The sequence below is a fragment of the Crinia signifera genome, chromosome 5 (assembly GCF_055691185.1).
Source record: "Crinia signifera chromosome 5, ASM5569118v1, whole genome shotgun sequence".
In the NCBI taxonomy this organism is placed as follows: domain Eukaryota; kingdom Metazoa; phylum Chordata; class Amphibia; order Anura; family Myobatrachidae; genus Crinia; species Crinia signifera.
In genome coordinates, this window is record NC_139221.1 from 302,362,357 (window position 1) to 302,390,011 (window position 27,655).

General features: G+C 46.1%; 2 protein-coding genes across 5 annotated transcripts in view; one reads left to right on the plus strand and one right to left on the minus strand.

The window, feature by feature from the left end:
* Window positions 1-5,179: 5,179 nt before the first annotated feature.
* DUS3L (dihydrouridine synthase 3 like) lies at window positions 5,180-26,597 on the minus strand. Of its 3 annotated transcripts, XM_083189409.1 has the most exons (15): window positions 26,454-26,597; window positions 25,989-26,041; window positions 23,939-24,031; window positions 22,240-22,534; window positions 20,509-21,105; window positions 19,162-19,203; window positions 17,632-17,784; window positions 16,131-16,247; window positions 15,730-15,795; window positions 11,474-11,584; window positions 8,866-8,966; window positions 8,232-8,303; window positions 7,908-8,096; window positions 7,567-7,695; window positions 5,180-5,337 (listed from the first exon to the last, which is right to left on the minus strand). In XM_083189409.1, the coding sequence occupies exons 3-15, from the start codon at window positions 24,028-24,030 to the stop codon at window positions 5,265-5,267; spliced, it is 2,037 nt and encodes a 678-aa protein (XP_083045535.1). In that variant the 5' UTR covers window position 24,031; window positions 25,989-26,041; window positions 26,454-26,597; the 3' UTR covers window positions 5,180-5,264. The 3 variants fall into 3 exon arrangements, with proteins under 3 accessions (XP_083045535.1, XP_083045536.1, XP_083045534.1); XM_083189410.1 differs by lacking the exon at window positions 26,454-26,597 and having other exon boundaries at window positions 8,232-8,307; window positions 8,870-8,966; window positions 25,989-26,193; XM_083189408.1 differs by lacking the exon at window positions 26,454-26,597 and having other exon boundaries at window positions 25,989-26,192.
* Window positions 26,457-27,655, plus strand: part of LOC146081281 (pituitary tumor-transforming gene 1 protein-interacting protein-like) — an 89,071-nt gene continuing 87,872 nt past the window's right edge. The window contains exon 1 of one of the 2 annotated variants that reach the window (XM_083189411.1): window positions 26,457-26,713. In XM_083189411.1, coding sequence (XP_083045537.1) covers window positions 26,581-26,713 — 133 coding nt within the window. In that variant the 5' untranslated portion in view covers window positions 26,457-26,580. The remainder of the gene's footprint in view (window positions 26,714-27,655) is intronic. The other variant, XM_083189414.1, reaches the window with a different exon arrangement.

A 27,655-nucleotide genomic window follows, 5' to 3' on the forward strand; every position in this document is an offset into this window, starting at 1 on the left:
TGCTCCGCTGCATTGGGACTGACATCACAAATGGGCTGGCGCAGCTGTCAATCACCAGCGGCTCTTGGTTCATAGTCTGTGCACAGCACGATGCGCCGATATATCGGACATTGGCTGGGTTGCACAGCCATCACAATATATCTGAACGATGTCGTTCACATATATCGCTCATATACACCGGCAGATGGTGCATGGATATATCTGCAGTGTACGTACCTTTAGGTTATATTAGTGTGCCCAAAGCAAGGTGGTACACTTATAGCGTCTCCATGTCAGCATACACATGGAACGCATCTCATTTATCACTGGAAATCGCCAGATTGCCCCCGCTGGCAGAGAGGCGCTCCATCTGACGCACACGCACGCACATCCCAGCCACTCGATGGTGGAGAGCGGAAACGCTGCCCATCTCCGCTTCAGGGAGGCGGTGGGGATCGGCATTGAACGATGGGGAGGCAGCGGAGAGCTCCCTTCCGGCGGATAGCAAGGGCTGAATGAGAGAGGCTTCATCTGTAGTCACCCAAAAAAAGAAAAATTCATGTTTACTTTTTGACGTCCTCATTTTAAATGTCTGCATTTTGACCATGTGGGTATAATGTCGGCAATTTGAAAGTGTCGGTATTCAGGAAATCGGATTCAGTATGGGATCCCGACGTTCAAAATCCCGACGCCGGAATCCCAACAAGGGGGGATGTGGATTGCCCCCCTTGCGGGCTCGCCACGCAGCGGGCCCGGTGCCTCGCTACACTCGGCACGCTAATTTATTCTCCCTCCAGGGGTGTCGTGGACACCCACGGAGGGAGAAAGTGTCGGGATTCTGAACGCCGGGATCCCAACCGCCGGGATTTTAACTGCATCCCAGGAAATCATACTGAACTTGTAACCACATCATCCGAATTCTAGTCTTCCTGGTCAAAGTGTATATTTAATGAGTCCAGTCCCAATGCTCCAACTTCTGCTTTGTCTTCTACTTGGATGTTTTTTGCAGAAAACCTTTCATATAAATTTGCAGCAAGGACACAATACTATGTGTTATCTCCCCTGCAAGTTCTTTAGAATAAGTGGCCTCTCTCCTGCCCCCACCTTGTTTCTAAGTGTGGGTACACATTATAATGATGCATGGACTATTTCCTGTATTGGACTAACAAATTTTCTAGTGTGTGTAGCAGGCATTTCCAAACTGTGGCCCTCTAGCTGTTGTGAAACTACAAGTCCTATCATGCCTTGCCACAGTTTTGCAATTAGGGAATGCTAAAACTATGGCAAGGCATGCTGGGATGTGTAGTTGCACAACAGCTGGAGTATAGGATCGCACAATCCCATAGGCCATATGCAGGGGCGAATTTAGGGGCCAGGCCGCCCCTAGGCACAACATTTTTTGCCCCCCCCCCCCCCTATTTTAATGCAGGGTTGCCGACTTTTTCTGTCGGAGAGGAGACTTCCAGCTGCAGTTCGGGGGGCGGGGCTTGAGCTATACATCATTAAGCCCCGCCCCCAGTATGGTAAAAACCCCAATTCACAGATCTACGTGGAGGGGGCGGGGCTAAAATGCCGCGATTTTAGCTCCGCCCCCTCCTCTGAGACCTGCGGATTGATGGATTTCAATCCAAAGGTATGGGGAAGACGCCGCAATCGGGGGGTGGCGTGGGGGTCCCCCAGAATCCGGGAGGGTTGCCCACCTTTCCGGGGGGCCGGGAGGAGGACCAGATTTTCGGGATCCTCCCGGTAATTCCGGGAGGGTCGGCAACCCTGTTTTAATGTAATCATAAATGTATATATATTTTGTTATTTATATATTTCATAAAAATTTAACTGTAGCCCACCTTCATATTTTTTTAAGCACTCTGGACTGCTCACTGTACGGAGGACCCGGAGGGAGGCACTTATTAGTACAGTGATTAGCACAGTGTCTCCATCAGTCTCTCTCCGGCTCACACACTGTGACTGACTGAGCGCAGGAAGGATCTGCGCGCCAATCAGCTCAGCTGCTGGATACACAGCAGCCAATAGACTGTGTGTGTGGAGTAGCCAATGGGCGGGAGCCTGCAGCAATGAGGCATTTTCGGACGTGCAGGGGGACCGTCGGATCCAGCCACTAAGCGGTGATGTAATGCATGGCAGAGTAGTGGGCAGTGGCGGGTGATGAGCGGCGCTGCCGCCAACATAGGATAATTTGCGGCGGCGGCGCTCGTCACTCGCCACTGCCCACCCGCTGTGCCATTTAACAGAATGTCAGCCTGCCTGCCGCCCTTAATTAGTGCCGCCCTGAGGCCGGTGCCTCACGGGCCTAGGCACAAATCCGGCCCTGGCCATATGCAAATCATCTGGTGTGCCGTGCTGCTAATCATACTATATTGTATGCAGGGCTGTGCATTGTAATGAAGAACAGAACAAAATGTTGCATATTCTACCAATGAGAATCTCAACCATCGGGACAATTGGCCAACACCCCAATTCTAGTGTTTCCATACTAACCAAAATGAATACTTGTATGTAGTTGAACATAAAATTTAAATGTCACTACATTATGGCAAGTTAATTGCTTACCATAAAAAAAATGAACCCCCAGTGTGTGAGATACGGTCATAAGTATGGAGGGGGAGACAGACAGTGCCCACAGCCATGGCACCCAGGATGTCGACTGCTGCCGCTCCCTCGTGCCAGAAGGATCCCCGGCCCCACACCGCCAAAGCAGAGAGGGAATCCCGGCCCCAGTGGAAGAACCCAGCCCAGCACTGCAGCGGAGACTCCAGGAAAGCAGGCCCTGGCTCAAAGCCCTAAGATGCTCTGGGAAGCCCGTCCGGCCCCACAGATCTGTGGGTGAACTCAGCTGCCCGGGAGAAGGTATGGCTCTAGAAAATGGGCCAGAGAGGGCCGAACTTCGGCCACAATGACGGCCCCTGGCCTCACTGAATCCCCATCCGGGCCACTGCCTGTGCTTTCCAAGCTGGCTCTTCCTACAGGAGGATGGTGAGGCCTTCAAGATGGCGCTGCAAATGGCTGCCTAGGAACTGTGCACTCAGCAATATGTATCCCGTGTCTCCTGTGTGATAACTGTACTGTCCCTGCTACAACTGTGCTGTCTTTGCTCATGCTGTCACCTGCCTGGCTGCTGCAATGACCAGTGGTGCCGCGGATGGCTGCCAAGGCGCTGTGCAGCTTGGTGGGTATGTGTTCCCTGTGTGATAACTGTACTGTTTCTGCCCCCCCCCCCCCCCCCCCCATTTCATCCCTGCTTGATGCTGCTGTAATCCACAAAAAAAATTCCTAGTGTGCGCAATCATACATGGTCAATAAAGTTGATTATATTCGATAAGGTTTAGTTCGACATACGTAATTGGTTGACATGGCTAATACATCTACAGGGTTGGAAGGTTGACACAAAAATTAGGTCAACATGAGTTTTCACTTTCTTTTGAGCAGCCATGTGGCTACAGGTATTTCATGCCCTACCATCCACCACGACGTGGTGGGAGAATAAAATAGTGTGCCAAGCATAGTGAGAAACATGGCGAGCGTAGCGGTACACATAGTGAGAAACATGGCGAGCGCAGCAGTACACATAGTGTCAGTGTCAACATTCGGGATAAAAAAACCTCATGTTGACCTTTTGACTGTCAACCTAATGCTTGTGTGGACCTTCCAACCTTCAGTTGTCGACGCAATGCATGTCGATCTAAGAACCCATACCCGTGTGTATGTACGTTCTTATCAGCCTACAAATCTGTGTTTAAATGGCTTCCGTCAGTCCGCATGTCACACCAGGTACATCCACTACAGCTGCTCACATGCTAATTACCAGGACTTATTTTTCATTATAGAGATAGTGGAGATCATTTAAGCATCCTCACCTCCATCCTCGGTACCGGGCGCCTCAGCTGGTAGAATTATATGTTCACTGATCTTACTTTAGAACTACAAAATAACAATATTAATTGAATAAAGTAAGTATTTGTGAGGGATATGGCCCCTTTCACATGCTCCGGCTCCTACAGGGCGGCAAAACCGCGCCGCACACAGAAGTTTACAATGGTGGGGATGGCCACAGCCCGGCAGCCGTCCCTTCCAGTTTCCCTTTCAGTGGCAACCGGCACGTGGCGTCCCGTGTGAATGGACACAATCATGTAAATTATTAACTTCTGTGTACGGCACGGCTTTTGGCTGTGCGGGGTTTCGCTGCCCGGCAGGAGTCGGAGCATGTGAAAGGGGCCTAAGAATGCTTAAACATACATGTGGGAGGTTACATTCTATGGGTATTTAATGTGCATATAACTAATGCAGAGTTTCCCCAAAGTCTTCCATTAGACGCCAGGTTTAAAGAATATCCATGCTTAAATCTAATTCACTGGGGTACTACTGAAGTCATCTGTGCTCAAGCATGGATATCCTTAACACATGGACTGTAATGGCAGAGTTTGGTAAGGTGTAATGCAGGCATGTCCAAACTGTGGCCCTCCAGCTGTTGTGAAACTAAACATCCCAGCATGGCTTGCCATAGTTTTGGCATCCCTGAATAGCAAAACTGTGGCAAGACATGATGGGACTTGTAGTTTCACAACAGCTGGTTTTATACAGTGTCATACTACTGTGTGTTAGGAGAGGAAGTAAGAAGGGGCTTACATTCTGCCAGGGAAATGTGTGACAAGGAGGGTGACTAAATCCCCATACCATCACCCTTTCCTGCTGCTAATTTAGCTCAAAGACTTTGGTGGGTATTCAATCCCGGCTGCTATTTCCCCCTGGCAGAATTACCAGCACTTGCCTATACAATGCTGCTGTTTGAATTGAAGGCAGTTTCCGACAAAACCGATCCAAGTTTAAAACAAGCCTGATCTGTTTGGTCAGAAACGACCGTGGATTGTCGAATTTGCTTAGGTCGTTTAGACAATCCGCTGCAGTTTTCACCAATCCTCAGACTTTCCGACACTCAACAGCCAAACTTTGAATTCCGGCTTTCGAGTTGAAGTAGAGAGAAATGAAAACGGCCTGGAGTTCTGACAGTCGGAATCCCGACCACCATACTTGTAATGATATCCACCCTCCACCCCCCCCCCCCCCAACAAAAAAAAAAATATTCTTCTGCAAAATTCTCTCAGAATGTTTGATTAAAGTTCTGATGCTGCAGTTATAAAAAAAACAAAAATAAACGGTGTCTGACTAATAATGCTAATACACCGTAAACATGCATAAAACATAAATCATTTATTTAAAAAGAAAAAACAAAACAAATACAATGCGGTGAAATGCTCCAAATGGAAAAGGTCTCATTTATAAGAGTTGGCTTTGTGTTTCGGCAGGAAGGTGAAATTCAGTGGAACGGGACCCAACAGTATCTCACTGCAATGAGAGAGAAACAATAACAGATTGATCTGATTTTCCATATTGTTACTAAAGTCAAGTGCTATCCATATATTATTTCTTTGTGGTATTTTTGGAATTCCTTTAGCCGACAGCAACATATTTCCCAAAAGGTGCCTCCTGCATCAGTGTTTCTGCGTTCTTAGTGGACGACCCGCCCAACTAGCTTAGTCACGTCTGGACATTCAAAGTCCAGAGGTGGCTCCCAGGGAACAGGGTAAATACACCAACAATGAAAACAAGACAAATGCAGACACACATATATACAGAATCTTAAAACAGTTGCTGGAAAAACTGGTATATCAACAAGCAATATAGTAAGTTACATATTGTGGAGACCAAATTACCATGGAAATACTGTCAATTATTGTATATGTATGTCCGCATTTGTTTAGTTTTCATTTGTCATTGTTGGGGTGTTTACCCCGTTACCTGGCAACCGGCCTAGTCTTGATGCGGCACATGATGTTAGCACAGGGCACCGGTTATGGCATGTACGTGTAATACAGGCGCTCTGATTGTGTGCAAGCTCCCTAGTATCCACTCCGTTTTGCGCCGCTGCCAGAGTTTTCAGGTTGCCTAAGCAACCGCGCTCTGCTGCGCCACCACGTGATGTTTGACGTCACAATGCCGTTCCCAGAAGCCGGTCGAGTAGCGGGAAGCCTATTTATTATTTATTTACAGTTTCTTATATAGCGCAGCAGATTCCGTTGCGCTTTAAGCCTATGGGATAGCGAGGTATAAATGCCGGTAAGTGTTGTGCATTCTTTTATGTCCCTGACCAAAGACTGCTGCAGGCAATAGAAACGTTGAAACCATCGTACCCCGTCCCCAGGTGTCTTTTTTTTTAGTCCAGGGAGTGCCATCTATCCCCAGAGGGCACCACATACAGCAAAGTACTCCTCACCTCCTTCACCTATGAGGTGAAGTACCGCTACTGACCACATTACTTCTTTGTATGTGAGAAGATGTCATAACAAAGACATTTTTGCTGCAGCAAATGAGATCATACATATTAGAGTTTTTTGATTTTCAGCTTCTGCAATGAGTTTAATACGCTTCTTTCATTTGCAGGAGGAAACACTGTATGTACACATAGCCCCATGCATGTGGTTGTAGCATGATCACTTCCTGTTTTGTCATATAGTCCGTTAAGAATACACAATAAACATATACAAAGCAGTTAATAAATATACATCTATGTAATAAAAGGCTAATGCTGCTCTTCACCTCTATGGGGGGAATTCAAGTGTTTTGCGCCCCAGTGGCCACTAAATGGCACCTAACCGTACAACTCGAGTGTTGCTCAGTTCAGCCACCGGCAGTGACGTTACGGTTATGGTGTTCGGACATTTTGACGGGCTGGTCACCAATATACAGTAGAGTTACGTCCGTAATAAAACACATGCAGATAGTGTAATACTGAACATGGATTATTAAGTATCCTGAGTCATGCTTGGGAGGTACAGCACTGACCAACAGCCCGGCCATGCTTCGAAAAATGGAGAGGATGTTGCCCATAGCAACCAAAAAGATTCAGGGTGAGGTGTACTAAGCCTTGCAAAGTGATACAATGGAGAGTGATAAACAACCAGCCAATCAGCTTCTACTTGTCATTTTCCAAATACAGCCTTCTAATGATACTTATTAAACATCCCTATAACCTTAAGGCCCCCATAAACTGCAATTTGGTCCCAATTCCACCCTATTCTGCAGGACTGGGCCAAGAAATCAGGTGAAATCGACCCAAATCGCAAGCGTACGACATCCGATCGGATCCGATGCCTGGCCCCGTTCACATCAGATCGAAGTCAGACAGGCTGCACATAAGATAAATGCTAAGCCCCCACGATGTATCATGTGTGATACCATGTGGGGAGCGGGTGTGGCAGGCGGGGTCCTGTGTTTGGCAGGGAGAATTGTAAAATCCTATTCAAAAGACTGGACGGCCCCTGATTGGCTGAGAGAGCTATCTCAACCAATCAGCGGCCACCCAGTCTTTTGTATAGGGTTTTTCAATTTTTACAATGTCTTAAGGTCAATTCTCACAGAACACAAGTGCTGAATAGAGATCAGTTATGTATGTACTGGGCCTCTTATCTACGTTACATGCACATCAATGGCCACTGCACTGATCAGCACCCGGCGCCGTTCTTCTTCTGCCATTAGCTGTGCCAGCCCTACCAGAACTCTCACACAATCACATACCTGATCTTTATCCAGTCAGTCACGTTCTGACTCGCCATTAAGGTCTCCAAATAGTCTCTTCCCATATAGTAAGGGGGCCTCTCATTGATCTTCTGCGGCACACGTTCCAATAACCCGACTGGAATATATCTGCATTCATACACAGCAGAGGGTAGTTACACAGGCATGTTCCATCTAGATACATCACTTGGGGCAGTACGGATGGTGTAATGGTTAGCATTACTGCCTCACAGCACTGAGGTCATGGGTTCCATTCCCACCATGGCCCTAACTGTGCGGAGTTAGTATATCCGCCCCCGTACGTGCAGGGGGAGGAGCTTGAAATGCACAGGAAATCCTACCTGCAGAGGAAGGAGAGCCACTCCAGCATAAACCTCCTCGTTCTCTCCACTCCCTGCATGTCCGCGCCCCAGTGCTCCAGACCGTTGTTTGTGAACTCCCGGAGGATGTCCAACCTCTCCGAAGAGGAAATGTCCCAGTGACGCTGCTCTTTTATCTCCGTGAAAAGCCAGGGCTTCACAAGTGCCCCCCTGTAACCAGCAACAGGGTAAAAATGTGCGTCAACAACAGGCCAATTATGTACGATCATGAGGGTGCAGTATTTACTAGTTTTGCTGAATAACCTGGGATTTTAGCAGCACAACTGATTAACTCTGACCACTGACCTTGCCAGCATGATCCCAGAGACGTCGGTTTGCATGGCGCGGTTTGCATCCTCAAATGAGAAGATATCGCCACTCCCTGGAAATTAAGTGTTAATGTTACAGATTAATGGTGTTCATTTAACAACTAACAATTCTCGGCACTTTGTCCCTCTGTAAGTGCCCAGGACACCCATAGAGGGAGAATAAATTAGTGTGCGGAGCGTAGCGAGGCACCGGGCCCGCCGCGTGGTGAGTGCAGCGAGGGAGGGGTGATCCACGTCCCCCCCTTGTCGGCATTGGGATTTTGACCGCCGGGATTCCATTCCGAATCCGAAACACACTGCGGCATGAGTTGCCACAGTTTCGCTATTAGGGAATACTAAAACTATGGCAAGGCATGCTGGGATATGTACTTTCACACCAGCTGGAGGGCGGAAGGTTGGACATGCCTGCTCTAGATCACATCTATATACTGTACTATTTAATCTGCCTTTCCCCCCGCCGGCAAATCAGGACCTCACATATCTTTGTGTCATGTTACAGCGACCAACTCCCAATGACATTAAGGACTAGTTCTGGGGCAGTATTATTGCTTAAACCAGTAACCTTATAGATTAGTGCTTTTTGTATAAGGGGAACTATCACTCTGTGGAACTTACCAAATAATGGAAGAGGGTCAGCAATTTTAGCACACAAATTAATATAATCCCAGTCGGCTAGCTTTGTGTATCGCTGCTCTCTGGACCTCCCGTGAAGCTGGAGTAATAGAAGGAAAAGAAATATAAAAACCAGTATAAATTATAATTTATGAAATTGGTACATACATTGCTCAGTGATACAGTGCACTAAAAGGCAAGGGGTGCCAGCATGTCTAGTGATTGGGCTTTTTCATGACTAAAACAAATAATCCAGAACACCACAATAGATCCTGTGGAGGGAAGGGGTGCAGGCACCAGCAGAGGTGTACAGGGGTAAAGTCACTAGTCATGTGCGGGCAATCCTTGGTGCACTAGCAGTGGTGTACAGAAGGAAAGTCACTAATCACGTGCAAGCAATACTTGGTGACCTAGTAGTGGTGTACAGAGGAAAGTCACTAGCCAGGTGCGAACAATCCTTGGAGCACTAGCTGTGGTGTACAGGGGGAAAGTCACTAGCCAGGTGCGAGCAATCCTTGGAGCACTAGCTGTGGTGTACAGGGGGAAAGTCACTAGCCAGGTGCGAGCAATCCTTGGAGCACTAGCTGTGGTGTACAGGGGGAAAGTCACTAGCCAGGTGCGAGCAATCCTTGGAGCACTAGCTGTGGTGTACAGGAGGAAAGTCACTAGCCAGGTGCGAGCAATCCTTGGAGCACTAGCTGTGGTGTACAGGAGGAAAGTCACTAGCCAGGTGCGAGCAATCCTTGGAGCACTAGCTGTGGTGTACAGGAGGAAAGTCACTAGCCAGGTGCGAGCAATCCTTGGAGCACCAGCAGTGGTGTACAGAGGAAAGTCACTAGCCAGGTGCGAACAATCCTTGGTGACCTAGTAGTGGTCTACAGGGGAAAGTCACTAGCCACGTGCGAACAATCCTTGGTGCACTAGCAGTGGTGTACTAGGGAAAGTCACTAGCCACGTGTGAGCAATCCTTGGTGCACTAGCTGTGGTGTACAGGGGAAAAGTCACTAGCAGAGTACAGGCAATCCTTGGTGCACTAGCAGTGGTGTACAGGGAAAAGTCACTAGCCAGGTGTGAGCAATCATTGGTGCACTAGCTGTGGTGTACAGGAGGAAAGTCACTAGTCACGTGCGAGCAATCCTTGGCGCACTAGCAGTGGTGTACAGGGGGAAAGTCACTAGACACGTGCGAACAATCCTTGGTGCACTAGCAGTGGTGTACAGGGGGAAAGTCACTAATCACATGTGAGCAATCCTTGGTGCACTAGCAGTGGTGTACAGGGGGAAAATCACTAGTCACGTGCAAGCAATACTTGGCGCAGTGGTGTACAGGAGGAAAGTCACTAGCAGTGAGCGGGCAATCCTTTGAGCACTAGCAGTGGTGTACAGGGGAAAGTCACTAGACACATGCGAACAATCCTTGGTGCACTAGCAGTGGTGTACAGGGGGAAAGTCACTAGACACGTGCGAACAATCCTTGGCGCACTAGCAGTGGTGTACAGGGGGAAAGTCACTAGACACGTGCGAACAATCCTTGGTGCACTAGCAGTGGTGTACAGGGGGAAAGTCACTAGCCAGGTGCGCAATCCTTGGTGCACTAGCAGTGGTGTACAGGGGGAAATACGCAGTGGTGTACAGTGGGAAAGTCACTAATCACATGTGAGCAATCCTTGGTGCACTAGCAGTGGTGTACAGGGGGAAAATCACTAGTCACGTGCAAGCAATACTTGGCGCAGTGGTGTACAGGAGGAAAGTCACTAGCAGTGAGCGGGCAATCCTTTGAGCACTAGCAGTGGTGTACAGGGGGAAAGTCACTAGTCACGTGCGAGCAATCCTTGGCGCACTAGCAGTGGTGTACAGGTGGGAAGTCACTAGCAGTGTGCAGGAAATCCTTGGCATCCTAGCTGTGGTGTACAGTGGTATAGTCACTAGTCACGCGAGCAATCCTTGGCGCACTAGCTGTGGTGTACAGGTGGGAAGTCACTAGCAGTGTGCGAGCAATCTTTGGTGCACTAGCTGTGGTGTACAGGTGGGAAGTCACTAGCAGTGTGCGAGCAATCCTTGGTGCACTAGCAGTGGTTTACAGGTGGGAAGTCACTAGCAGTGTGCGAGCAATCCTTGGTGCACTAGCAGTGGTGTACAGGAGGAAAGTCACTAGCAGTGAGCGGGCAATCCTTTGAGCACTAGCAGTGATGTACAGGGGGAAGTCTCTAGCCATGTGTGAGCAATCCTTAGTGCACTAGCAGTGGTGTACAGGTGGGAAGTCACTAGCAGTGTGCAGGCAATCCTTGGGTGCACTAGCAGTGGTGTACAGGTGGGAAGTCACTAGCAGTGTGCAGGAAATCCTTGGCATACTAGCTGTGGTGTACAGTGGTATAGTCACTAGTCACACGAGCAATCCTTGGTGCCCTAGAAGCCTTGCTGCACTACCATTGTACTCGGCACCTAATCAACTTTTTTATGTGTTAACCATGCCAACCTGTCAAGCAATAGTGCTCAACCTAATGGCATGTCGAACCCAAATTCTCAGTGCTCTATACACAATTAAGATAAACCTCCCCCAAACCGGCATACTGGGTACTTTTAAATATTCTGTATTAATAAAACTCACTGTAACCAGGGAAACGCCCCAGTCCCGCAGCTCTGGAATAAGTTTATGAGCCAGATTGACTTTTTCCTGAACTCCAGTTCTGATCTTCACAGTCAGCGGCACATCCAGAACCTACCGGTATAATACAATGTAAAATGAATCGTCTTTTTGGCCATGCAGCAAAACATAAGCAGCGGAAATGATATTCTAAGCATTTTGCTTTTTGATAGGTAACAACAGGGGTCTTTTACAAGAATTACAATCACTCAGACCTTTTATGAAGATGGTACTGTCCTCTCTGTATTCATACATAATGACGGTTCACTATTCTTCAAAGTTACTGCGTCTCAAAGTACAGTGGGAGAAAGATGTGGGGTCCGATGGGTGATAAAAATTGGTCTTTAAAAGGTGCCCATACACTATGGATATGAGTGACAGTTTGGCAGCTTTCCAGCATTTCCAAGCAAATGGTCAACTGTCATTTGCTCTCATCTATAACCAGGTTTTTTGTTCCAACTAGCCAGATCTTAAGATAAATCTGCGTGTGTATGGTCACCTTAACTCTGGGAACTCCGAGGGAATCTACGGCCTCAATTAGATTTCCCCAAATCCAACTATTTATAGAATCTCACCCATGAGCGTCCTCTTACGTTCAGGGGTCATATGGATGCTGTGAGTCTAAATGTGGAGGTACTCCAGGGAGAATTTGCCATCTCCTTTGGTTAATGCCCACAGGTGCAGAGTTTTCGGGAAGAGTTGCTACGAGCGATTGTCTCTATGGCTATTTCTCAGCCCGTTCTCATGCCAACTGTTTGTATCGATCCAGGACATCCTCAGCCAAAGTCCCCAATGTACAATTGACTAGACCAGTGGTCTCCAACCTTTTTTGGGTCGGGAGCTACTCGCGACAAAATAAACCGCCCGAAGAGCTACTAAAGTAAAAAATGTTAAAAAATCTGCATAATATAAAAAAAAACACACTGCAATGCCCCAGACATAATATGGCACACACTGTAATGTCCAATATGTCACAAACATAGCTCCCAACACTGTTGGTAGAGGAGAAGAGACATCTAAACATCAGACTAGACATCTAGACATCAAAAATTAGAGGGTTCAGCTACTACCGTGGAACTCCTGCGAGGCTACATCCCCCATTTTTTCCGCTATGGGGGCATGGTCAGCTCTCTAAGAGCTGTAGCCACATGGGGTGCGGCCATGGAAAATGGGGGTGTGATACACATATGCCCTCAATAGTGCAGTGCCAGATACACATGTCATGACCCCAATAGTGCAGTCCGTGATACCCATTATAAATATGCCCCGCACCGTGATGCTCCATTATACAAATGCCCCACACCGTGATGCACCATTATACATATGCCACACACCGTGATGCTCCATTATGCATATACCACAATGTGAAGCTCCATTATACAAATGCCCCACAGTGTGATGCTCCATTATACATATGCCACACACACAATGCCCATTATACATATGCCACACACCGTGATGCTCCATTATACATATGCCACACACCGTGATGCTCCATTATACATATGCCACACACCATGATGCTCCATTATACATATGCCACACACTGTGATGCTCCATTATACAAATGCCCCACAGTGTGATGCTCCATTATACAAATGCCCCACACCGTGATGCTCCATTATACATATGCCCCGCACCGCGATGCTCCATTATACATATGCCACACCGTGATGCTCCATTATACATATGCCACACACCCTGATGCCCATTATACATATGCCACACCGTGATGCTCCATTATACATATGCCACACCGTGATGCTCCATTATACATATGCCACACCGTGATGCTCCATTATATATATGCCACACCGTGATGCTCCATTAATCATATGCCACACAAATGATGCCCATTACACATATGCCACACACTGTGATGCTCCATTATACATATGCCACACCGTGATGCTCCATTATGCATATGCCCCACACCGTGATGCTCCATTATACATATGCCACACACCGTGATGCTCCATTATACATATGCCACACCGTGATGCTCCATTATACATATGCCACAATGTGAAGCTCCATTATACATATGCCACAATGTGAAGCTCCATTATACAAATGCCCCACAGTGTGATGCTCCATTATACATATGCCACACACACAATGCCCATTATAAATATGCCCAACAACGTGATACTCCGTTATACAAATGCCCCACACCGTGATGCTCCATTATACATATGCCGCACACCGTGATGCTCCATTATACATATGCCACACCGTGATGCTCCATTATACATATGCCACACCGTGATGCTCCATTATACATATGCCACACACTGTGATGCTCATTAAACATATGCCACACAAATGATGCCCATTACACATATGACCCACACCTTAATGCTCATTAATTAATAATCATCAAGGTATCTGGGGCATATGCCACACATGATGCCCATTATACAAATGCCCCACAGCGTGAAGCTCATTATTAATGAGCATCAAGTGTGTGGCATCGTGTGTGGCATATGCCCCACACACCTTGATGATTATTAATTAATAAGTATCAAGGTGTGGGGCATATGTTTAATGGGCATTATTTGTGTGGCATATGTTTAATGACTCATTAAACATATGCCATACACATGATGCCCATTATACCTGTGGCGTCAATAAGTGCGGCAACCCGTGGACAAACAGTGCGCGGTGACGGGCGGGAACTCACTCAGGTCCGTGCGCTGCTGGGGAAACCTCTCCCTTCGCTCCCGGGCTGTCAGTCACTCCAGGGTCCCTCTCTGCAGTCTGTCGCCGGTACGCCGCCGTGTTGGTGTGTATGCGGTAATGTGTGGCAGGAGGACTCCGCCCACGCGTGCTCCTGCTGTGCTAGATGCCGCGAGGCGCATGCTGCTGCTGCGCCCGTGCCGCTTGATGGCGCTTAGAGGCGGTCGCACTCACCCTGCTCAGTCGCCGCCATTACATGAGCGGCAGCGGGGACTGGAGTCCCCGAGCTACTCTAAAACACCCGGCGAGCTACCCGTCGCTCGCGAGCGACGGGTTGGCGAACGCTGGACTAGACAATACAATGAAGGTCTGTATTGCAAGAACATGGTTGGCAACAACGGATCCTGCATTTCCAGAATTGGGTTCTCTAGTAAATATCATGGTGTCCCATGAACGATATCTATAGATTGCTCATTGGGTGGAATTCAAATTTGACCGCAAAGGCGAAGGTGGCCACAGTCCAGTATTGGAATACCGATTTAAGGAGCACGCACTTTGATAGTCAGCTTGGCTCAGTATTGGTAACAGGTTGTCTTTTGCTGACAGTGTTTCATCCTGATTACAATATCTACTTTAGTGGAGGCTGTATAGGTTTAATTTTCTATTTCTATTGTTTGTGCATAGCATTACAGACTTACCATAGTGTCTGTTTATATGCTACACGTATACTAGATGCTGGTTTTTCTGTTTTGATATTATTGTATTGGTATTTTGAACGGCCTTTATTTTGTTTTTACTGTTGTGTATGTTTTCGCTGTTGGGTTGTAAAAAATGAAAGAATACTCAATTTAAAAAATATATATATTTTATGCCGCAACTTGTGCGCCACTGCACAGTTATATTACAGGTATTGTAAAACTATTATTTTCTTCTGTATCCTTTTGGTGGAAATAAAGCACTTGCATCGGCACCCTTGCTCTGAGTAATTTATTACAGTAGGCAATGGCACGCAGCCAGTAGATCTGTCAAACTAATGCAACACTGTTCAGCACAGTCATACCCCTTTCACATCGCAAATGCTGGGTCGCAACCGGGATTTGGACACAAGTCCGTCCCGGGAGCAAACTAGCATTTGCGGTGTTTAACTGTCATCCAGGGGGGATGGGGGGGGGGGGTGACAGTTAAACACTGCAAAAGTGATAAAATTGAGAGTGATAAACAGCCAGCCAATCAGCTCCTACCTGTCATGTTGCAGACTGTGTTTGAAAAATGTCAGACAGGAGCTGATTGGCTGGCTGTTTATCACTCTCCATTTAATCACTTTTGAAGCTTAGAGAATCTGGCCCTATATCTGTCGGTTTTTATGGGCATCACCTCTAGAAGCTCTAGAAGCTTTCGTAAATTAACCCCTAAGAGTTGTTTCTAACAAAACATTTAAGTCACCATAGCAACTATCGGACAGTTACATTCATTTCACCTTATACTAAACAGATGAAGCTAATTTGCGGATTAATTACCAAACATTTCTCTCTCATACTTACCGAGACCATTCCTTTCACAATTCCCTCAAATTTCCTTGTCCTGGTCATTAACCCGCAGCCACCGCCCTATAAAACAAGCACAAAGTAAGTCATACGTCCTAATTCATATAAACCGTGGGGTTGCTATGGGTCCAATCATCAATGCAGGGTCTGTATATGGCAGTGGTACCCAAACTTGGTCCACAAGGCACCTTAACAGTCCAGGATTTAAGGCTATCCATGGTTGAGCAAAGGTGGTAAAAACAAATTGACTGAGGTACTAATTTAGTCACCTGTGCCCAAGCATGGATACCCTGAAAACCTGGACCTTTGGGTACATTGATGACTTAGTTTGGGGACGTCTGGTATATGGAGCATCTACACGTCTGTTTAGCTAAACCGTGACAGCAGTTAAAGCTCACCTTATTGTACACCAGATCTATGGGACATCCAACATTAATATCGACAAAGTCCACATCAATGGTTTTGTTCAGCAGCTCTGCACACTTGGTCATGGTGTCAGGGAAAGCGCCCTCTAGCTGCAAGAAGAATGTACCACAAATAAAAGCCCACAACAGTGATGAGGGGAAAAAAAAGGAGTGTTTGAGCATGGTGTAAACTACCCAAGGTGGCTCCATTGACCAGTTGCTTCTTCCCTTAGGACCTATTGTCCCCAAATCCCCAAAATGACCAGGATTCCAATTTCGGGATAAGCCTGTGCATGCGCAGTCTAATGCCTGAGCATTTGCTCGGACACTGCCTGGCTGTTCCCGGTCCTGGCGTGCGGCCAGCACAGCGTGATTAGGTCATAGGTCATGTTGCGCAGGCCGCACTGCTGTACCGCAGAAGCCGCCGGAACCGTCCCGCAGCCCGCTCCCGGCTCCACTTAAGAAGCTCAGCACCTCACCGCCCAGCGCAACTCCCACCTACTGCCTCTACCTGACCCACCCACTGCCTCCATCTGCACCCCCGCTCCCCCCTTTCTTTTAGGGATCCCGGAAATGAGCATTTTTCAATGCCGATTCCCGGGATTGAAAAAAAAAATGCCCCTGGATTGACATCCCTAATTGAGGGTTGTAACGGTTTTCTGGGAGTGTCAGTGAATACACAGGCGTGCCCAGGCGTTTGAGGGGAAGGCGTGTGATGTCAGCTCCGCCCATGATCCAACTGCTTCTATTGCAGTCATCGAGTAAGTCCTGGAGTACACCCAGACCGCACACACTGGGAAGATAATTCGATGGTGAGCAGCTTGCCAATGGATTTACAGCCTCACCAAGTAACTCTCAGGCTCGTAAGGGGCAGGATTTTACTTTGTCTGGGCGGCGATTACCAGATCGCAGATCCATGCAAATTATCAGCAATCTGGTCTGAAGAACCCCCAACGTTAGCTCGATTAAATATAAAAGAAAATATTACCCTCTATTGCAAAATACACTGGTTTACCCTTTCCTCTACAGCAGGGGTTCTCAGGACCCCACATGGGTCATGTTTTCCAGGTCATCCGGCAGGTGCACAGGTGCACTCATTACTCACTGACACATTTTAAAAGATCCACAGGTGGAGCTAATTATTTCACTTGTGATTCTTTGAAGAGACCAGCAAAACATGCACTGTGTGGGGTCCTGAGGACCGAGTTTGAGAACCCGTGATCTACAGAAAGTTTCAGATATGTCTTTAGAACATTAGGATGTTTTTCTGTGGCCGTGACAAATGTGCTGATCTCTGTATACAAATTTGTAAAAGGCAAAAAACACAGCAAAGTGGTGTAACGTCCTAGGGGATCAATATGAAATAACTCCAGAAATAGAAACACAAAAACAAACCGCGGTTGTAGGAGTGCGCGTCAGAGTGGAAATCTGCGTTAATGGATAAATATGACCTCCTTAGACGCCCTCTTCTCCTAAACTCAAAGCTACAACCGACCTGTACGCCGAACAGGTCCTCAGAGTGATGTCTCTTCATCAGCGCCCATTCCGAGGGCTTGGCCTGGAGCAGGTTAGTACACATGGCCATCTCTCCGCACGTGATGTCCGCGCCGTAGCGTTTGCATATTCTTCTGAATGGGAGATTGCCGCACTAACAATGACACAAAGCAGCTGGTTATTATATGGGCAGATCGGCAGGAATGAAGCGAGATAATGCCCGTCACATTTTCAGACTCTTTCGGTCAAGTCAGGCATGAGACAACAATCTTGACAAGCGCGCCTAGAACTTCACTAGAAACCAGAGAGATCATATCATGTAAAATATAAATGAGAACTCACTGACAAATAACTCAGAGAGTCACAGTTTAAGGAACCTCCAGGTTTTTGGCAAGTTTTCTGCTAAATTTAAAGCAGAAATGAATATGCAACAAAGCCAGCCCGATCATTAAATTGGCTCTTTAAATTTAGCAACGCCCAACCTGATCGTTTACAGCACATTTCAGGTCGCCAGCATGGGGGGGGGGGGGGGGGGGTGCTGCAAGCAGATATGTGTTTCCTCAACGGCTCACTGCATTTAAAATGGAACAATTAAATTGCTTCGTTGGATGCCATCTAGTGGCGGGAAGAAAATATTGAATACCCACTTTTGTGTCAACTCTTGCTCCAAGTAGCTCATTCTCTTGCGGTTTCTTTATTACTTGAACACGCAGGGCTTTGCATTTTTATAGCTCCTGTTTATTTATTTCTTTCTTGCAACTAATTTATTGATGTTACGGTGTCATATTATATTACTCTGTACTGTAATGGTCTATTGTTTTGGCATATTGGCATGTTAGCATTATATATAAATAAATGATAATAAAAATAAATATATATATTTATTATACACACATACTAATCTATAAAGGTGAAGTACCAACAGTGATCACTGGAGGCCACTTCACGGACCAAGTTACTCCTTTGTATGCTAAAAGATGTTGTAAAAGAAAGTGAAAGCAATTTTTGCAGGGACACTGATCTGTTTCAAACTTGCTAAATATGGAATGAGCTGTGAAGACAGAGATTGGAGACAGGACCAGTTATTGACTGGGGTGGGGTGTCCGTGGGATAAAAACTGTCACAGCTCAAAGTGAAAGTTCACTGCAGAAGCCGTTATTTTGGCGGCTTTTAATTAGTGCTTAACCCCTTCCCGACAATTGACGTACATTTACGTCATGGTCGGGATGTACTTCCCGACACATGGCATAAATGTACGTCATGCCATTAAACTGTCACCGCGTCTATTGAACAAAAATGCTGGGAATTCTTTGTAGTTCCTTATTGAAGTGAATCTTTCCAAGATCTAGATTTTGTAAGCGCCTAAATTTGACCTACCATCTCCCAACTGCGAATATCATTTCACCACCCCTAACGTAGGTGGACAACACAACGATTTGTTGTGCAGCATGTTCAAATCCTAACAGCACCGATAAGAAATGATACATCTGTACATGAACCATTACGTTATGCTAAAAGAGATAGGACTTACCGTAGTTAATGGAGCTAGATATAGTTTGTTTCGGAAGTCAATCTGCATAAGAACACACAAAGGGCATATATGATTATCTAGAACAGAATATACATTTAACAGTTTGGTCAAACATAAGACTAGAATTAGACCCCAAACTACCACTCTGCTTGGTGTAGCACCTACAGAAGTTACAGCAGACTGATCCCACGGGGTTCTTCAATTAGTCCCAGCCGGCAGCACTTATTGGGGATTTTTTATTTTTTTACACCTCTGAACAGTTCTGTTACTGTATTACATAAACTGCTCTTTGTTTGGAACAGACTACAGCTTGTTATCGGCTATTTATGCACCCTTTATGGACTGACTACAACCTCTCTTAAAATTAGGAAACCCCCCACTAGTTCTCCATTTGCATCCAATATCTCTATAGTGTACAGCAGGACGGACCAAACCGGTCCTCGAGATCTACCAACAGGTCAAATTTCCCAGAGCCCCTAGATGGTGCACAGGTGCAGTCAATACTAACGGTCACATTTCCCAGACCCCCCAGCTGGTGCACAGGTGCAGTCATTACTAACGGTCACATTTCCCAGACCCCCTAGCCAGTGTTCCCTCTAAGCTGTGCGCGTGTGCGCGCGCACACAACTCGCCAAGCCCGCGCACAGACATTACAACTGAGCGCACAAAGGTTAAAATCTTGTTTAGTGTGCCACGAGTTTAATAAGGTTAAAAATCACTGCTATAGCCTATATGTGTTGTGTGTAAAGTCTGTAAACATTCAAATTGCTTTATTAACTCAACAGAACTCGAAACCTAGGCCTTTATACATTATGTGACGCACAAAAATTTAAATTTCCTTCAAAGGTTGCACAGACAATATCTTTTGCCGCACACAGCCTTCGTAAAATTAGAGGGAACGTTGCTCCTAGCTGGTGCACAGGTACAGTCATTACTATCTGTCACATTTCCCAGACCCCCTAGCAGGTGCACAGGTGTAGTCATTACTAACTGTCACATTTCCCAGACCCCTTAGCTGGTGCACATGTGCAGTCATTACTATCTGTCACATTTCCCAGACCCCCTAGCTGGTGCAAAGGTGCAATCATTACTATCTGTCACATTTCCCAGACCCCCTAGCAGGTGCACAGGTGCAGTCATTACTAACGGTCACATATTTAAACATGCTGCATTCATTCCTAATCGCCACATTCTACAGATCCACAGGTAGCCTGGAAACTACGGACTGTTGTTTGATCTTGAGGAACGTGTTGTCCACCCTGGGTGTACAGTAGATGTCGCTGTCTAACATGCATGTTCTAGTGTTGGGTGAGAGAAAGCATCAGTGGGGTTTTCAGAAGTACTTACTGTTTTCTTCTCGCATGGTCTGAGCCTTATAATATCTTCGTCCGTTACAGCTCCCAGTGTCACCCGAGCATTTTCCTGCAGGCCACCATGTGCGGTTTGCCCTGAAGACCCACTGCTGATTTCACCTGCAGGAAGACCAGTTGTTCCCTCTGTGCTGATCTCGTCAGCACTCACACTGATGTCCGGTCCGTCCGTAGTAGTGGATCCCACTGGGCCACTCTGGACAGCAGCACTAACATCAGCTTTGCCTCCCACGTTCTTTAAGTTTTGGGGCTTGTTCAAAAGCTTCAGGTACTTTTCTGCTTTCTCGAAGGAAACTTTCCTCTTCCGTAACTGCTGCTGCAGGTCTTTGTCCAGACTGTTCTTGACCAAAACTTTTCCTTCCCATTGTTTTATCAAATCCTCGTTGATCAGGTTTTTGAAGTCCGTGCCCAAATGCGATTTGGCATAACGGCAAGTAAGGCCATAAATGCACTTACCAAAGGTCTCATACAGGTGGCATTTCGGGCCAATATCTTCTTGCTTCCCCGATAAATACTTCTCAATGTCATGCAAAAACTTGCATTTGTCAGTAAAGTAACATTTGCTGGCACATTCCTGTATGCAGAGGAAACGGACAGATAAGCTTCACTCTTTTACATGTATTTAATCTAAGCAGAAATATTATCTAGATGCTAAAATATTCTAATTACAAGCCCGAACACACAAACTCGACGGGTCGTGCGATCGATTGTGCGCACATCGTGAGGTATATCGGTATGATGCACCGTCCCGCGGGTCGGGAGGTCGATCCTCAGATCATTTTTGTGCTGCATGCATGATCCATCGGCACTGAACCATGGGTGCTCCCATGGGTACGCGGGCGGGCCAATGCCTGCCATGACGTCAACTGTCCGCCCCGTCTCCGTCCCTCGCAAATAAAAGTCAGTTGAGACTAACTTTTATTTGCAACGGCTGGTCAAAATCATTCGATGGTCGGCAACCATCAATTAATTTCTCCTGCTAGCGGCTCATGCAACCGGGCGGCCTCTCAGATGTTCAGTAAGCTGCGATGTTCGCAGTTTACCAAGCCAACCTGAATGAGGGCCTCAATGTGTTATTAAATAAAACGGTAATACCCAACCGCAGCTGAAGGAACATCATTTTCCCGGGTTGGGATCATTTGGTCTACAGCATGATGGTCTACAGTCATTAGGTTGACATGGGAAAAGGTCGACATGGCTGTAGGTCGACATGGGAAAAGGTTGACATGTTTCTAGGTCGAAAGGTCATTATTTCGACAAGTCATTATTTCGACAATGTTTAGGTCGACAGTCAAAAGGTCGACATGGGGTTTTTCACTGTTTTTTACATGAATGTCAACACAGTCCACATGGACACAGTTTAAAGTGCACCGCATCCGCTCGCTATACGTCGGGCACGGTGCCTCACTGCGCTTGGCACACTATTTTATTCTCCCACCACGCCCTAGTGGATGGCAGGGCACGAAATACCGCCTGTCGGCACATGTTGGCTTAAAAAAAAAAAAACTGTGAAAAACTGCATGTCGACCTTTTCAACTAATGACCTGTCGGACTAGCGTCCTGTCGAACTAGAACCATGTCAACCTTTCCCTATGTCGACCTAGACCCATGTCGACATTTTCCCATGTCGACCTAATGATGGTCGACCATCATGCTGTAGACCAAATGACCGCATCCCCATTTTCCCGCCATCTGCCCCTTTCCTTACCTGTGTGATTGACGGGCATAACCGTTGCTGCTCAAGGTGAGAGAATTTCACATGAGGCCGACTTTTGTTCTGGCCTCTCGCCCGCTTCTTCTCTTCGTTTGTTTCACTGCGATCATCATGGTCACTCGCTGCATCCTCCAGCTTAATCTTTTTCGCTTCAGGTTCTGCAGAGACATTGTTATTCTCCTTGCTCTCGCCGGCACCGCTGCTCTGCTCAGGAGAAACAGTCACTTCTGGGTCTTCTTTATTGGCGGAATCAATGAAGACATGAAATTTCTCCTTGGTAGTTAAATATCTGCAGAAAGAAGAACAACACACAACTGTTACCATATATCGGTGCCCAGGATTGGCATCCTTAATATAGAAAACCAGAGTGGACAGAAATAACAGATTGTTCTAGTGTTCATTTCCTGGAACAGTAGCATAAATGTGATTTTGCTTTCCTGCGTTACTCCTATTATGAAAGCTGTGACCACTTCCTGCCATCTTTGGTTTAAGAAATGAGGGGAGAAAGGAGATACACATTTTTAATAGATAGATGACGGAACCAAAGATGGGCTCACATTTATCATGGACAAAATATTAAGAAAAGGTTTCTCTTCAGCTAGGAATGAGGACATACTGTAAGTAGGTTCATGTAGTCTAGGCTACTTCCTCTGATGAAAATGCAACTCGTAGTGGAGAAACGCGTAGGCCCTCTATAAACATAACATATTGAAACACGTGAGATTTTAGCAGTTATTTTTCTAATTGAGTTTAGAAAAGGATAGCAGATGTCAGCTAAGTTGCTATAGGTTACAGCACCTTTTCCATATAGTTACCTGTGAAATATTATTTGCAAGTGTCCCCTTAAAAAAGGTGTAAGATAGTGGGAATACTGAGAACTGGGAGTAGTGGATTTTTCTCCTCTGCAGACCAGGCTTCCTGTATTTATGTCTATTGAAGGACACAGTGAAAGGAATGATAATCTTCACATATATTCAAGTGTGGCAGGGACAGTATGCCACCACACGAAAGTAATGTGGAGGATCCGGTCCAGGTTTTAGATCAGCAGCAGGGAAACTGGTGTGACCAGGGTTGGGCTGATTAACAGCACCTGTGTTCTCCTTATATTATGCCCCTTTCAGCCTGCACTTTTTAACCGGTATTTTGCAGTTTTTTACCATTTCAAAACGGTAATTTGTGCAGTCTGAAAGGTGCAGAGTGAATTTACTGGTTCTATAGGACTGGTATTTCTAAAAGGTAATCAAGCAGTGTTTCATTTCAGACACGTTTTTTTTTCCATCCAGTGTTTTCTATTGGTTTAAATGGGTTCAATGTTGTGAAGGGACAAAAACGGCATTGAACTACCATTTAATGATATGCGGTGTGAAAGCGGTTTTAGCTGTCTGACCCGTTTTTAGAAACATTTCTGGGTCCATGCAGTTTTTGCGGTGTGAAAGCTGCATAAGTGTTTCCAGAGCAGGAGGTCATTTCTCCTGAAGATGGAACAACTGCCCAGGTGATAGGCCAAAGGTGTGAACTATGGTAGGGACCACTGGGACATACTGAGAAGTTTATACCATGCTGTGACATGCGTATTCTATTATCAGACGCTCTATAATTTAAGGAAACTTGTATACTAAATTTAGTGGTCTTTCGCGAGGGCTAAAATGTAGAATAATAAACCCTTTATTTATTTATTACGATTGTTGCTTACTGAGGTTTAATAGCAGCTACGCCTCTGTCAGAATCTTCAGGCCCAGCTACCACTTTGCCATTTGCACTGCTTGGATGGTCTCCTTCTGCCATTCTGCAAGTAAGAGAGAAGAGTGAATTAAAGCTTGGTACACGCAAACAATGGCATTCGTTCCAGCACCGAAATGACCGCCTGCCAGCCCAGATCGTGTGTACACAATGGAGCGATCGTGTTCCGCCCTGCATTAGCATACAACAGGATGCGTGTCCTCACATGGGACCACAGGCGCGCGCAAATTGAGCATACACACAGTTATTTAGGCGACATGTTACAAAACTGCATATCCCTCCAATGTGTACCCAGCTTTAGCTAGTGAGCAGGACCCTCTTACCTCCTCTGTCTGTCTGTGGGCATCCAGTCCTGTTTCACTACAGCATTCCCAATTGGAAAGCACAATTCAATACGCTAGAGCAGGCAATCCCAACATCAGTCCTCAAGGCACACTAATGCTGTGTACACACGGTGCAATGTGATTGCTAGCGATATATTGCTAGCAATATATTGCCAGGAATCATATTGCATCATCAGCGATGAAAAGGAGACACTGCTACTGTCAGGGGGCGGGGGGGAGCAGCAGCGCCTGCTTGCTGCTATCACGCGGTGGGGTGGGGTGGGAGAGAGAGACCCGAACAGAGGAGGGAGGGAGCAGCAGCAGCAGACGCTGCTGCTATCACGCGGCGGGGAGGAGAGAGACCCGAACGGAGGAGGGAGGGAGCAGCAGCGGAGAAGGGGGGAGGGACGCGAAGGGAGGAAGGAGCAGCAGCAGAAGGGAATCCTTCTTCCGCTGATCTCCTGCTCAGCGACCGGCGACCATTAGGGAGTGCACACGGGAGCGCGCAGCTGCACTCCAAATCACTGGCAATATGGTCGCTCAGCGACCATATTCCCATCGATTTCAGCCAATATTGCCCCCGTGTGTACCCACCTTAACACACCCTCCAACATGACCCATTCCATTAGGTACAAAATGTTCTACTCCTGGATTTCCCTCTTAATGTATGATTGCAGTCACCTGTGTTGAAAGAGCCTTCTCGTCCATTAACTAGTTCAACACAGGTGATGGCAATAACACATTAACCCCTTCAGGTCCAACATCTAGTCAGGCTCAACAGCCCTAGCGCTAGTAGCAGATCCAATGGTGAGCCAATTTAACATCGTTTAACATTCAATGTAGACCATTTTTTAATAAAAATTAAAAAAAGACAATTAATTTAAACCAGACTGTTTGAATAAAGAAAAAAAAATTGGGACTGCAAATGGTTAAGAGGGAAGTCCAAGAGCAGAGCACTTTGCACCTAATGGAATGGGTCATGTTGGAGGTTATGTACTAACAGTTTATGTGTATATGATATCCAGGCTTCAGCACAGTTAAATCAAAATAACTGAAGGTACTAATTAAGTCACCTGTGCACAATAAATAGAACACAATTTACTTCATTTATTATTATTTTTTCTGATTTTCTCGTTGAGAAACTTTCAGCCTAGTGGTGCCGTGAAAGAAATTCTAAAACTCGGAGGGGTGCCGTGATTCTAAAATGTTTGGGAATTAAAAATAATGTATTTAGTAAATATGATTAAGAGTAATATAAATGTAACTGTACACAGACAACTATTGCAATGAGTAACAGTTTTTAGTTGTTTTTTTGAATTATGCGCACAAAACACAGTAGCAATTACATTAAAAAAAAGGGATTTCAGTAGATTTATTATTAGCAGTTACTATTATAGCGCTGGCATATTCTGTTGGGCTGCACAATTGGGAACAAAACAGTAATAACAAAGAAGCATGAGGGACCTGCTTGTTAGCTTACACTGTATCATTGGACACTGATTCTAACGGGCTTCACCTGCCAATGTAGACAATGTGTGTATCTATCTATCTATCTATCTATCTATCTATCTGTCTCACACACACTAAAGTGTAGTGTTGTTATTACATTATTTGTGCGGTCTGGTATTATCAAGTACATAATACAATACATGCACTATGATCTATAAATATTATACACACGTAACGTGTCTCTGGCAGCTACACTGGGTCCCCACTGCTTTCTCCACGCTGAACTGGAAAAAAAGGGACAGATTTCAGTTGGTGCAACCTGAATTGCGATCCCCCATTAGCTCACGGTACGCCTCCCTATCTGTCCGATTCCGTACAGAAACAGCGCTTGAGTTTATGGGTTCCGTTTTTCTTCAGTTCTGTACATACAGTCACAGCCTACTAGTAAAAGCCGGCACTCGTGACTGTGTGTCATATAACTGACAGCATTTATATAGTGCAATCTCTAATTCTATATTCAATAGTAATATATCTATCTATATATATATATTACTATTGAATATTGAATTAGAGATTGCAGTGTATAAATGCTGTCAGTTATATGACACTGACAGTCACGAGTGTCGGCTTTTTACTAGTATATATTTGGCAGGTAGGCGGTGTGCTGCTAATGCTAATGCCAGAGTCAGGGTAGACCTATTCCGTGCAGCATCCAGTAGTCTGCAGCAGGAAGCAGAGGGTCCTAGCTCCATCTCCCGGAAGCTATTGCATCCAATCGCAGCAGCAGTGCTACACTGTGTCAGATCTGTATTGTCAGTGTTCTATGTGTACAGCAGCTGCAGCAGTCATGGAGGACAGAGGGATGCGACAGCTCCTGTGGATCCTGCTCCTCAGCCTGGTCATGGTTTGGGGGAGCCAGGCCAGCAGCACCCCAGCACCAGTGCCACTCTCCAGACGTAAGAGCCAGGGCTGGGATTGGGGAGGGGGACCCACAATAGGCTGCCTTGCTGTAAATAGTAAGGGGTATGCAATACAATGCTAGTGTTAGATAATAATAAGCCCATGTCAGTACATGATCAGGGTATCCTGTCTCAGGGAAGCATTTATAGAGGTTGGAGGATACTGTGTATATATGTATGTTATATCTGTTGTCATTAGAGAGGTGTAATTTCAAAGGGGACTATTTACCAAGCTTTGGAGAGTGATAAAGTGGAGAGATAACGCCTAGTATCAGCTCCTGGCTGTCATATTACAGGCTCTGTGTGAAAAATGACAGTTAGGAGACAATTGGCTGCTACTTCATCTCTGGTTTAGGACCAGATGTATCAAGCTTCAAAAAGTGATAAAGTGGAGAGTGATAAACAGCCAATCAGCTCTTACCAGTCATTTGTCAAACCCAGCCTGTCACATTTCAGGTAGGAGCTGATAGGCTGGCTGTTTATCACTCTCCATTTTATCACTTTTTGAAGCTTGATCCATCTGGCCATAAACATTCTAGAACTATAATATCTATCAGAATGGGGATATATTTGGGGATCCTTTGTTCTATATCTCAGCAATGATTGTATATAGTTGATCCAAATGACTGAATTTATACATGGAAGTCTTCCATGTTCATACTCTGTACAGTATTATCCCCTTACACGCTCACTAGCGCAATTCCGACCATAAAAGACTTGTCTTGTAATCTATTCTATAACCATTTGTCAGCGTTCTTGCTGTAAGAAGCTGCTGACTGTGACTTTGGAGAGGTATTGTCTTGGTATCCAGTCCCAACTCAAGGCGTGACGTGTAACACAGAAGACAGGTAATAGTGTCCCTGCGGAACGCTGCTGCGCGACATTCTGGGCTCCGTGCGGATGTGTTGCAAGGTTAAAAACTTGAAACCAGCCTTCCAG

What these genes read in the sequence shown, in the direction of transcription:
- DUS3L (XM_083189409.1), bottom strand. Translation starts at nt 24,030, where the DNA reads ATGGCAGAAGGAGACCATCCAAGCAGTGCAAATGGCAAAGTGGTAGCT. An exon ending in AGGACCTGTTCGGCGTACAG is followed by an intron (nt 16,248 to 17,631) that starts GTCGGTTGTAGC and finishes TTCTTCTTGCAG; the next exon opens with CTAGAGGGCGCTTTCCCTGA. An exon ending in TAGATCTGGTGTACAATAAG is followed by an intron (nt 15,796 to 16,130) that starts GTGAGCTTTAAC and finishes CTTGTTTTATAG; the next exon opens with GGCGGTGGCTGCGGGTTAAT.